At 43.2% G+C, this 13,764-nt stretch overlaps 1 protein-coding gene across 1 annotated transcript in view; it reads left to right on the forward strand.

Moving 5' to 3' along the window:
• The window catches only part of ASB13 (ankyrin repeat and SOCS box containing 13), a 36,190-nt gene that overhangs the window by 21,064 nt on the left and 1,362 nt on the right, over positions 1 to 13,764 (forward strand). Inside the window, exons 4-5 of the mRNA XM_082255984.1 lie at positions 5,672 to 5,806; positions 10,597 to 10,788. Of these exons, the coding sequence (XP_082112110.1) occupies positions 5,672 to 5,806; positions 10,597 to 10,788 (327 nt within the window). The remainder of the gene's footprint in view (positions 1 to 5,671; positions 5,807 to 10,596; positions 10,789 to 13,764) is intronic.

Raw genomic sequence — 13,764 nt, forward strand, 5'->3', positions numbered from 1 at the left:
AAAAAGCGCAGCACGAGTCGTGCATGCTCAGTAGCAAACAAGGCTTCACTTCCTGTTTCCCTTCATGAAGATGCCGGCACCTGCACCAGAGCCGATGGATGGATCGGCTTGGGGTGCTGACACCGTGGGATTCCTGGATAGGTAAGTGTCGTTATATTAAGTCAGCAGCTAGAGTATTGGGTATTTTTCCCAGTATGGAACTCCACTTTAAGTGCAGTACAAACCTATATGGAAGAAAAATGAATGTATGCAATGAGCCTACCTTGCAGACTTACACCACTGCAATCCTGTGTAGTGGTATAAGTGTGCAAGGTAGGTAAAAGGTGCAAAGAGGTAAAGCATGCTACATTTTTTTTTTTTAATGTGAATGTGTCTGAATGTGCATAAATGTAACCCGGGAAAAGAATGGGCCTTAAAGGATAAGTCCACCCTAAAACTAAAATCCCTGCATCTATAGATCTCCATGATCTAACATTAACCTATCTAGCCCTATAAATAAGAAATCGGTATAAATCAATATTAAAATGTGTCATTGCGCTGCCTGTAAATCAAGGCAAAAAATAACTAGAAAGATCACTTTCTAGTTATAGTTTTTACCTTGATTTACAGGCAGCACGATCACACATTTTAATATTGATTTATTGCTGATGTGGGAACACATTTGGTGATTGCAGCAGCTGCATCCTGTAATTTCTTAATTTTTACCAAAAGGGGGCAGCACACTACTATCACATTTATACAAGAAATCGGTATACATACCTTTTTTGAACCTGACCCGACCCGATCTCCAGCGGTGAAAGCTCTGCATGGGACACGGCCGACAACAGCTGTGAAATGAACGGGGAGTGACATCAGAAATAGTTAATATGGGTCTTCCTTTGTCGGATGCCTCCTCTGCACCCGTCTTCACAACGAAGCCGCGACTGACAGCTCAGCATGGAATCGAGTCGGATCAGCTTCAAAAAAGGTATGTACTGTATACTGACTTCTTCTTTACAGGGCTAGATAGGTTAGTGTTAGATTGTGGAGATTTATAAATGCAGGGATTTTAGTGTTAGGGTGGACTGACTTACCCTTTAATGGGGCTGTAAACCTCAGACCTGAAATACTGTATGATCAAAGCATACCCCTATATAGTGTATACTTGTAAGCAGTGCTGTATTTTGGCCTAGGCCAACAAGGCCCAGGCCTAGGGCGGCACTTCGCAGGGGGGCAGCAAAAAAGCCACCCCCCTCCACCTGAGACACTATTGGCCACTGGTTGCTAGAACCACCTCTCTCACCCCCTCTCTCTCACCCCCCTCTGTCTCTCTCTTACTCACCCCCCTCTCTCACTCTCTCACCCCTCCTCGCTCTCTCTCTCCCCCTCTCTCACGCCTCCTCTCTCTTTCTCTATCACCCCCTCTCTCTCTCATCCCCCATCTCTCTCTCTTGCTCTCATCCCTCTCTCATTCCCCCTCTTTCTCATCCCCCCTCTCTCTCATCCCCTCTCTCTTTCTCATTCTCCCTCTCTCTCACCCCCATCTCTCTCTCTCACCCCCCCTCTCTCTTTCTTCAATTCCCCCCTCTCTCTCATCCCCCTCTCTCTCTCTCACCCCCACTCTCTCTCTCCCTCCCTCCCTCACCCACCCACCCTCTCTCTCTCCCTCCCTCACCCCCTCTCTCTCTCATCCCCCCTCTTTCTCCCACCCCCTCTTACCCCCCCCTCTTGTGAGATCTCAGCGGTTCATACTGGGACTTGTAGTCCTTCAATTTTGAAGGGGGTTACATCTGTTAAAAAATGAGTGGAAAAAATGTATATGGGGGGGGGGGGGGGGGCGCACAATTTTATTCTTGCCTAGGGCAGCACAAAACCAAAATACACCTCTGCTTGTAAGTGTCATTTATGTCTGCTTTTTCGTTCCTCTGCTATCAGCATGAATCACTTCTTACAAGTTTTCCTGACATCAAGAGATAAATCATGCGGCGTCATGAAGGGGGGTAAAGCTGAAGTGGTTAAATTGCAGGGCAAAGATATAAACTAGCCACATTTTTTTTTTGTAAATCTGATTTTATTTAACCACTTGCCGACCGCTCACTAGAGCTCTACTGCGGCAAAGTGGTTAGTTCCCGTCCAGCGATGTAGACCTATGTCGCTGGACTCCTCCCCTTGTGGGCGGCGCACGCGTGCCGCCGGAGGCTCGCTGCCGCTGTATTCAGTCACAGCGGGAGTCGGGCCAGGGGAGGAGCGGCGGCGATCGCCGCTGCTCTTCCCCGATCGTTGGGGAATCGAGTTTGGAGATCCGCCTGCTTGTGTAAACAAAGCGGGCGGATCTCCTAAGTGACAGACAGTGACAGTTTGCAGGGTTCAGCATAGCTGAACCTGTGATCTGTACCTGTGTCACTCAGTCACCTCCCCCCACACACGTTAGTAAGCACCAGGCATACATTAACCCCTCCCTCTCCAATAAAATTAACCCCTTCCCTGCCAGTGTCATTTTTACAGTAACAGTGCATATTTATAGCACTGATTACTGTAGTAATGTCACTGGTACCCCCAAAAGTGTCAAAAATGTGAAAAATATTGTTATTTTTTCAAAATTGATGCTCTTTTTTTGTTTATAGCGCAAAAAGTAAAAATCGCACAGGTGATCAAATACCACCAAAAGAAAGCTCTGTTTGTGGGAAAAAAAGGAAGTAAATTTTGTTTGGGTATGGCGTCGTACGACCGCGCAATTGTCAGTTAAATTCGCACAGTGCCGAATCACAAAAAGTGGCCTGGACGTAAGACAGCAAAATCCTCCGGTGGTAAAGTGGTTAACAGTGACTTTTGAAATAAATACAAAAACACAAGTTGAAAGAGACACAGAGGAAAATACAGTCAGATACAGCTCAGGACCATTCAGGATCCAGTTAGTATTCAGCCTGTGTAGTACATTCATTCAGTGGGAGTAGAGGGATTTAGAACTGAAATTTTATTTTCATGCCGTGAAATGCAAGAGTTTTGCTGCATCAAAACAGAATTAGAAATGTGTCCCGAAGATTTCCTAGAACCTGCCATGTTTTTCAAGTCTACAAACATTGCTGTTTGGTGCAGGAATCACACATAATCAGTTCCAAGGTTCCAAATCGCTGTCATGTTGCTGAGTGTAACCCATAAGACTTTAAAATGATGCTGAGTTGGCCATATTGGTGACTACTCAGTGCATGACAAATAGCAGATTAGCTGTATTACCAAAAACAGAAATAGCGAAGTCTTCAGTGAAAATAAATGTTTGTATTTAAAAAAAAAAAAACTTGAATTGATCTGTTGGTTAGAACATTACACAACAGATGGTCTTATTTGGATTCTTGGGGCACATCCCTTTGAAATGCAAGTATGCATTGGTCAGCTTTTCTTGTTTTAGTTACATATATTACCAAAAGTATTGGGACGCCTGCCTTTACTAATGGCATCCCAGTCTTAGGCTGGCCATACACTATACAATTTTCTTGTTCAACTTTCCTTTAGATTTACCAAAACCATATAATATGAGGTCAAACCTAAACATTTTCAATTTGTATGCAATCAAGGCAGGCCCTTGCACTACATAGAAAAGGTAAATCTCAAGGAATTTGAATAAGAAAATTGTATAGTGTATGGCCAGCCTTAGTCCGTATGGTTCAATATTGAGTTGGCTTACCCATTTCAGCTATAACAGCTTCAGCTCTTCTGGGAAGGCTGTCCACAAGGTTTAGGAGTGTGTCTATGGGAATGTTTGACCATTCTTCCAGAAGCGCATTTGTGAGGTCAGGCACTGATGTTGGAGAGAGGGTCTGGCTCGCAGTCTCCGCTCTAATTCATCCCAAAGGTGTTCTATCATATTGAGGTCAGGACTCTGTGCAGGCCAGTCAAGTTCCTCCACCCCAAACTCACTCATCCATGTCTGCATGGACCTTGCTTTGTGCACTGGTCCAAATCATTTGGTGGAGGGGGGATTATGGTGTGGGGTTGTTTTTCAGGGGTTGGGTGTGGCCCCTTAGTTCCAGTTAAGGGAACTCTTAAGGCGTCCGCATACCAAGACATTTTGGACATTTTCATGCTCCCAACTTTTTGGGAACAGTTTGGGGATGGCCCCTTCCTGTTCCAACATGACTGCACACCAGTGCACAAAGCAAGGTCCATAAAGACATGGTTGAGCGAATTTGGGGTGGAGGAACTTGACTTGCCCTGTTGATGGATTAGGCCCTGTCCATGCCTCTGCTTGAAGCTTGTAGCTCTAAAACACTCAACAAGCAAAATCCTATTAATTTCAATAGCCCCTGTTCACATGTAAGCATTCTGTCTTCTAAAGCAAAACGTCTGTCGCTCAAAAACGTACGTGAGCTTCTTTTTATCAGATTACAAGCTTTTTTGGCCCCATAGACGTCAATAGAAACAGCTGACTTGAGCACTTTACAAGCAGTTTTATAAGCGCTTTATGCTCAAATAGCAGCTCTCCACCCCTAATTTTATCCCTCTCTCCTCCGCCAAGTGCTTTCTGTTGGCTAAACAAAAATGCCTGAAGCTGTAAAACGCTTGTAATACACCTCTAAAACGCTTTAAAGAAAAATCTGCTATTGGGTTCTGCAAGCTACTTGCTTATACACTTTGTAGCCTCTCTACACATATCGAGTTTTGTTATGCAGATTTTCTCGATGTCAATGTATCATTTCAGACTCACTGGTTCTGTGGTTTCTGTACTTTATGTGTGTTCTTTTAAAATAAAGTATTTATAAAAAAAAATCAGCAAAAAAGTAAAAAAAAAGCCTGAAAACACCAGTAAACCGATACGCTCAGGTGTGAATGGAGCCTTATGGGCCATACACACCAGAAGATTTTCTGAAGACTTTTTCCTTTAGACTTACCAAAACCATATAATATGAGGTCAAACCTAAACACTTTCAATTTGTATGCAATCTGGCAGGCCCTTTGCACTACATAGAAAAGGTAAATCTGAAGGAAATCTAACCACAAAAGTTGGATATACCGTGTGTGCCATGCTGTACATTACATACTAAAGGCCCCTACACATGATAAGAAAATCTGTAGGGAAAATTCATCGGACGACCGATCTGCCGATTTTCGGATTGTTAGTATGGTGCTTTCGACAGCCAACTCCGACTTTTCGGCTGACAAAATCCTGATATGCAGGCTATAAAATTTTTGTCGCCCGTAATACAACGTCCAATTTTCGTCTGATTTAGTACAGATTTCGAGGGAAAAAAATCTTAAGAGCAAGACTAGGAATGCTCAGAGACGAAAGAACACATACAAAGCAATCCAACACATGACATCACTTCTGAAGTAGAATTCTGTCGTACGGGAAAATTCGTAGGAAAATAACCTCTTCACTTTCCACATCAGACTAGCATGCCACAAAAAGGGACGACAGATCTTTCGATAACTTAACAGACCACTCCACCCTGTGTGCTGCAGTGTACATTACACACTCTGAACTACTTCAATTGTTCTATGTATTACATAGTGCAGGCCACTGATATCTGTAATATTACAGTCACCCCAGTTTATTCCAGAAAGGGTCCACAAAAGCAATTATTAGGTGATCACTGAAAGGGACGGATAACATAGGTAAGAATATATCTGAAGAATATGTTTTGTAATATCTGAATCGTATATCTTTGTAATTTGAAGATTTAAACATATTTTTCAGGCAGTGCTGACTGTGTGAAGCTTTTAATTGAAATGGGAGCAAATCTGGAAGCCCATGATTGTCATTTCGGAACCCCCTTACATGTAGCTTGTGCAAGGGAGCACTTGGATTGTGCCAGAGTTTTACTTGTTGCAGGTATGTGCAGGAATCTTTTTGTTTGCGTTAATACTTTAAAAATACACTTTTACCAACATGTAATATTATACATGACTGCACAGAAAATGACATTTTAAATGCTTGCTTGCAGCGTTTTCTATTTCAGTAAATGTATTTTTTATTCATTTGTAAAGTGCCTTAGAACTTGCTCGAAAAATGTACTATTCCGTGCCGGTTCACACTTCTGCGATGACAGACATCGCATTTGATTCGGAGCGCACTGCTCCTGAAATCACATACGATGTCTGTGCAATGCGAATTCAGCCATACAGGTTGTATGGCTGAATTTGCATCTGAATCGCACTGAACACGCACAGGACCCTTTTTTTGGTCCGCAGCAGAATCGGATTGCATGGTGGTTCACACCAGTGTGATCCGATTCATGTGCGAATTGTCAGTTCGCACTGTGATATGCGAGCTGATCTGGGGGGTCGTTAACTTTGTATTGACACCCCCAGCGATTCGCATATGGCAGTGTGAACTGCCATGCGAGTTCAATGTGATGCAGGAACCCTGCAGGATTCGCAGGGTTCCCGCATCGCAGAAGTGTGAACCGGTGTTCCGTGAAAAAACCCTACCCGTGAAAATTCCCTACCCTCGTCACTTCCGGTGCACCTACGTCATTGAACAGCTGAGCAGCTTAGCAGTGCGCATGCTCGAAGCTCCGGAGGGTAGGGAATTCTCACGGGGTAGGGTTTTTTAACGTTACACCGCATCAGCTGTTGCCGCGGGTACATTAAAACATCTCGGCTGCAACATGAAATCATCTCCGCTCCTACCCCTGTGACTTCCCTGATCTCGGCTCCTAAATGTAAAAGCGGCGGCGGGTTTATGAAAATATAACTTACGGAGCCGAGATCTCCGTGATTTATATTTTCATACACACGCCGCTTTTACATTTAGTAGCCGAGATCAGGGAAGTCACAGGGGTAGGAGCGGAGATGATTTTATGTTGCAGCAGAGATGTTTCAATGTACCCGCGGCAACAGCTGATGCGGTGTAACGTTACAACACACTACCGTGAAAATTCCCTACCCTCCGGAGCTTCGAACATGCGCACTGCTAAGCTGCTCAGCTGTTCAATGACGTATCCTGAGCTGTGAGCATGCGCAGTGGTAAGCTGCTCAGCTGTTCCATGACGTATGTGACAGGAAGTGACGAGGGTAGGGAATTTTCACGAGGTAGGGTTTTTTAACGTTACACCGGTGTTCCGTGAGAAAAACCTACCCATGAGAAATGCCTACCCTTGTCCCTTCCGGTGTGCCTACGTCATGCACGGAGGGTATGAAATTATCACGGCAGTGTGTGTAACGCGGCGGTTACATTAAAACAGCTCGGCTAACATTTGAGTCATCTCCGCTCCTGTCCCTGGCACTTCACTGATCTTGGCTAGTAAATATAAAAGCGGCGGCGGGTGTATGAAAAGATAAATCACGGAGCCGAGAGCCGCTTTTATATTTACTAGCCAAGATCAGGGAAGTGCCAGGGACAGGAGCCGAGATGACTCATATTGCAGCACAGCTGTTTAAATGTCACCACCGCGTTACACACACTGCCGTTATCATTTCATACCCTCCGTGCATGCGCACTAGTCAGCTCCTCATCTGTTCCATTACGTATCCGGGGCTGTGAGCATGCGCACTGCTGCGCTGCTCAGCTGTTCCTGACAGGAAGTGACGAGGGTAGGCATTTCTCACGGGGTAGGTAATTCTCACGGAACACCGGCACTCCTTGCAGTCTCTTCTGGGAGTGTCTGATTACTCCCTTTGCTGGCCCAGCATCTTCAACCTCCCCCCCTCTACATGTGGCTGCTGGGGAAGGATGAAAGGTAATACCTCTTGACTGACAGCTCTAAGTTTGCTGGAGCTGCTGACATCCCATTCAGGGTGGCGTTGCTAGACAGTCTCAGGACTTTTTGTTGTCTACACAAGTGGGTTTTTTTTAAGGTAAATAACATGCATAAAATATGATGCACATGTATTCTTAAAGGATAAGTTCACTTTTTAAAACAAAGTAATAAATGCAGGTAAAAAAATGTGCATTTATTTGTTTATTTATTTTGAGCTTTGAAACCTGTAAGTGCCGGTTCACACTTGTGCGGATGTGGAGATCGCATGTTATTCGGAGCGCACTGCTCCTTCATAACATGCGATCTCATGTGCGGATGCGAGTTCAGCCATACACTTTGTATGGCTGAATTCGCACTGTATCCGCAGCAAACTCGCACATGAGGCATTTTTTGAGCCGCCTCAGAATCCGATCGCACAGTGGTTCACACTTGTGCGATCCGATCCTGTGTGAACTGTCAGATCGCACTGCGATATGCGATCAAACTGGGGGTGTTGTTAACATTTAATTGACACCCCCTGCGTATCGCATATGGCAGTGTGAACTACCAGATGTGCGGATGCGATGCGGGATCACGCTGCATATTCGCAGCGTTCCCGCATCGCACAAGTGTGAACCGAGCCTTAAGCATTGCACCTCAATCAGCAGATTGCTGGTGCCATGCAGGTCTCCAGCAAATCTGCCAGTGAACCTGTGTGCTCGCACACCCCATACGAGCAAGCAGATACAATCTGACAGGAAGAGAGAATGAAGTACCATGGCGCTTCACAGCGATGTGGAAGTTCATTGAAAACTTCAAGCCGACAACCACAAAGTCTGCTGGACCTTGTAGTTTTCCATTCACAGAACACTTTGAATGAGTGAGGCGGCTGGGCAGGTGGAGCCCCCCCTAAACTATTGTTAGTACTTTGAATTTTATTTGTTGGGTGAGCGGACAATTGATACTAAATACTGATTGTGCAGCTTGTACAATAGGAAGCTATTTGTTCTATGTGTTTAGTGATTAATTGCTACTGAATTTAATAGTGTGACTGGTGCAGGAAAAAGTGCTAGCCTTTGTCACCTACAATTTGATATTTTACCAACAAAAATTAAGGCAATAAGTGGCCCCTTTCACACATGCTATCCCTTTGTCCATTTTTCATCCATCTGTTGATGGATGAAAAACGGATATCAATGTATCTCTATGGAAAAACAGATGTAAATGGATGATCATCCATTTACATTAGTTTACATCCGCATCCGTCATCAGTTTTTTTTTTTTTAACTGATCAAAGCTCTATTCTTCTTCCGTTAAAAATACGGATTGGACGAAAAACGGATGTAAACTAACAAATGGTCAATTTTTCATCCGTTTTGCTTTGGTAGTGGATGTAAAAAAAAAACTGATGAAAAACTGATGAGCACTGATGAAAAAACGGATGAGCAGACTTGTATAAAGTACTCGAAATTTCTACTTGAGTAAAAGTACAAGTGCTCGATCAAAAAATTACTTGAGTAGAAGTGGAAGTGCTCGCAGAAAAAGTTACTTAAGTAGAAGTACTAAAGTATTCAACATTTTTTTTACTTAAGTATTGCAAGTAGTTTTTTCAAAAAAATTGCTACTTAAGTACTAAAAGTAAAAAGTACCAGTAGTTTTGAAAAAAAAATTCTACTCAAGTACTGAAAGTACAAGTACAAGTACTGTGTTATGTAGTTCTTAAAGAAATAAGTCAAAAGTTTGAACATCATATTGTTTTTATTATTTCAAATGATTTATTCAAATGATTAACCTGTGTTTGTTAGTAGTTTCTTGATGCACTTTAAGCGCTGTAGCACCATTTATTTGTTTGTTTCATATTTTCTTTTTATTGGAAAGATTTGGTATAGCAGCTTTTATTATACACAGCCTTTATTTTCGTATGCGCTGATTTACAAATGACATTATACGCATTTTTTTGAGCTTTATGCAACCTGCCATCTACTGTTCTGGCAGTGGTAATTTTTTTAAAAGTAACGAGTAACTATGCAGCACAAAAAAAAAATACTTGAGTAGAAGTATCGAAATCATCGAAAAAATGTAGTGAAGTAAAAGTAGAAGTAGGAGAAAAAAATTCTACTCTAGGAAAGTACAGATACCGCATTTCGGTACTTAAGTACAGTACTTAAGTAGTTCTACTTCGTTACTATACATCTCTGCGGATGAGCACTAATGAAAAACAGATGAAAAATGGATGACAACTGATGAAAAAACGATGAGCACTGATGACACACTGATGAGCACTGATGAAAAACTGATGAAATACTGATGAGCACGGATGAAAAACTGATGAATACTTTATCCATTTTGACGTAACTGAACTGATGAAATGACTGGTCCGCATGTGTGAAAGGGGCCAAAATGTTTGAAAAAAGGAATTCCAACGAACTACAGCTGTGCTTAAATCAGAAATTTAGTTAGTCTCTCTTTTCCGTAATCCTTAGCATTCACAGCACACACAAACCACCTTCAGGTTTTCTGTTTGGAAGAGGCAGCAAGGATAGTGTTCCAGCATCACAAGCAGGTGTGTTCCAGGATCACCGAATTATTGGCAAAAAAGAAGTATGGTGGACCGGTGCAGTCCAGCAATGCCTCTCTCACAAAGAAAGTCTGGTGCATTAACCAGGGGTTCATTTAATCCCTGGAATTGTTCCTTGTCAAAATTGTTTAATTTTGAGGAAACACAAAACTGTAAAATACCACTTGTTAGGAAACGTTAAAGAAATGTAAGACAGGATTTTGGGTTCATTTTTTGTGTGACCCTTTTTTTATAGTAAAGAAAAAAAAAAGAAAAAAGCTAAATCCCTTGTCTATTTGTTTAATTTTTAGTGTTCCTTTAGCATTTATCAAAGTGTTTTTTATTAACTTTAGTTTCTGTTTTTTTTTTTTTTTTAAACCTAAGGAGCAAAGGTAAATGCAGCAAAGCTTCATGAGACAGCACTGCATCATGCTGCAAAGGTGAAAAACAAGGATCTGATTGAGATGCTGGTTGAGTTTGGAGGAAATGTTTATGCTAGGGACAATCGTGGAAAAAGGCCTTCAGATTACAGTTGGCCAAACAGCCCTACAGCTAAATGCTTTGAATACTACGAAAGTAAGTTGATATAGCTTGGAGTAACACTTATGTGTTACAAGTCATAAAACACTTCAGATCATGGGATATGTCAAGATTTTATGCAGTAAACAATAATGAAAGTTGTAAACAATATTCCTTAGTTGGCATGCATAGGATTTAGCACTGTCAAACATTTTAGTAGTCACCTGAATATAAGGTCACTGTTTGGTGCACAGCAAGCTACATATGCACAGTATCTCACAAAAGTGGGTACACCCCTCACATTTTTGTACATATTTTATTACATTTTTTCATGTGACAACACTGAAGATATTACACTTTGCTACAATGTAAAGTAATGCGTGTACAGCTTGTATATCAGTGTAAATATGCTGTCCCCTCAAAATAATTCAACACACAGTCAATAATGTCTAAACTGCTGGCAACAAAAGTGAGTACACCCCTAAGTGAAAATGTCCAAACTGAGGCCCAATTAGCCATTTTCCATCCCCAGTGTCATGTGACTCGTTAGTGTTACAAGGTCTCATATGTGAATGAGGAGCAGGTGTGGTAAATTTGGTGTTATCGCTCTCACTCTCTCTTACTGGTCACTGAAAGTTTAACATGGCACCTCATGGCAAAGAACTCTCTGAGGATCTGAGAAAAAAGAATTGTTGCTCTACATAAAGATGGCCTAGGCTACTAGGCTATAAGAAGATTGCCAAGACCCTGAAACTGAGCTGCAGCACGGTGGCCAAGACCATACAGCAGTTTAACAGGACAGGTTCCACTAAGAACAGGCCTCGCCATGGTCGACCAAAGAAGTTGAGTGCACGTGCTCAGTATATTATCCTGAGGTTGTCTTTGGGAAATAGACGTATGAGTGCTACCAGCATTGCTGCAGAGGTTGAAGGTGTGTGTGTGTGTGTGTGTGTGTGGGGGGTCAGCCTGTCAGTGCTCAGACCATACACCGGACGATGCATCAAATTGGTCTGCATGGCTGTTGTCGCAGAAGGAAGCCTCTTCTAAAGATGATGCGCAAGAAAGCCCACAAACAGTTTGCTGAAGACAAGCAGACTAAGGACATGGATTACTGGAACCATGTCCTGTTGTATGATGAGACCAAGATAAACTTAATTGGTTCAAATGGTGTCAAGCATGTGTGGCGGCAACCAGGTGAGGAGTACAAAGACAAGTGTGTCTTGCCTACAGTCAAGCATGGTGGTGGGAGAGTCATGGTCTAGGGCTGCATGAGTGCTGCCGGCACTGGGAAGCTACAATTCATTAAGGGAACCATGATTGGCAACATGTACTGTGACATACTGAAGCAGAGCATGATCCCCTCCCTTCAGAGACTGTGCCACATGGCAGTATTCCAACATAACGACCCCAAACACACCTCCAAGACGACCACTGCCTTGCAAAAGAAGCTGAGGGTAAAGGTGATGGACTGGCCAAGCATGTCTCCAGACCTAAACCCTATTGAGCATCTGTGGGGCAACCTCAAACAGAAGGTAGAGGAGCTCAAGGTCTCTAACATCCACCAACTCCATGATGTCGTCGTACAGGAGTGGAAGAGGGCTCCAGTTGCAGCCTGTGAAGCTTTGGTGAACTCCATGCCCAAGAGGGTTAAGGCAGTGCTGGTAATTAATGTTGGCCACATAAAATATTGACACTTTGGCCCAATTTGGACATTTTAACTTAGGTGTGTACTCACTAGTGATCGACCGATATCGTTTCTTCATTACCGATACAGATATTTTGGTCATCGCGCATCGGTATCGGCCGATATGGGCCGATATTTTCATACATTTAAAAAAAATATACATTTTTTTTACTTGACAGGTACTCCTGTGGAGGGATCTGGGGATCTAAAAGACCCCAAACCCCTCCTCTGCACGTAAAAGAATTCAAAACGCCAAGTTTGGCTGTTTTGAATGCTGTAATTTTTTTTAATTTGGCGCAGAGTACCCGGAAGCCGAATGCGGCTTTGACTGGGTCTTTGGTGGCCATGCAGGCTGGTTGCCCGGGTCTCCCAGTGGGACGGGAGACCCAGGCGAGCCACAGAAGGCGGTGGGAGGGGGGGGGGGCGTCCCCTTGCGCTCCTTGTAATGACAGCCAAGCGGCTTCTCAGCCGCACTGGTTGTCATTACAAGACAGCTGACCGTCGACTATGGACGCCAGTACCGGGGTGATGCCTCTAGCCGCAGGCATCACTCCGGTACAAGCACATTCTGAAATATCAGCAATATCGGTAACCTCCGGGGCCGATTCCGATATATCGGGGAAAGTGCATATCGGCTTTGCCGATAATCGGTTGATCCCTAGTACTCACTTTTGTTGCCAGCAGTTTAGACATTAATGGCTGTGTGTTGAGTTATTTTGAGGGGACAGTAAATTTACACTGTTATACAAGCTGTACACTCACTACTTTACATTGTGGCAAATTGTAATTTCTTCAGCGTTGTCACTTTAAAAAGATATAATAAAATATTTACAAAAATGTGAGGGGTGTACTCACTTTTTTGTGATACTGTATATCTCTATTCAAATTCCCATTTAGAGGATTAAAGCCTGGTACACACCATTTTGTTTTTGTTTTTTTAACCAGCAGATGTCTCCCAACATTCGACCCATGTGTACCCGTCTGTGGTTTTAGACAGCCAACCCTGTGCACTGTGTGGTCTCGGACGGTGCATATCCTGTGTGCTTCATGAGTTGTCATGCTGTTTGTGCCCTGTGTGTGTGTGTACAGTCTCAGGATGTTGTGCACTCTGTGCTCTTAACCTGGCTATACACGCCTTATTGATTTTTATTTTTTTTCAGCTAGCATGCTAAAAGAACCCAGGTCGCTGGGTTGAACGAAAAAAAAACCTGATAGATTATACCGGGTTTTAGGCTGTGCATATTCTGTGTGCTCTGACTGCCCATGCTCTGCTTGCGTGTTATTTTACTACACATGCAGTGTCTGTGTTTACCAAGTGTGCTCATGCTCCATCAGTTATGCTTGCAGTG

This window comes from Pelophylax lessonae (assembly GCF_965119305.1).
Source record: "Pelophylax lessonae genome assembly, chromosome: 4".
NCBI lineage: Eukaryota > Metazoa > Chordata > Amphibia > Anura > Ranidae > Pelophylax > Pelophylax lessonae.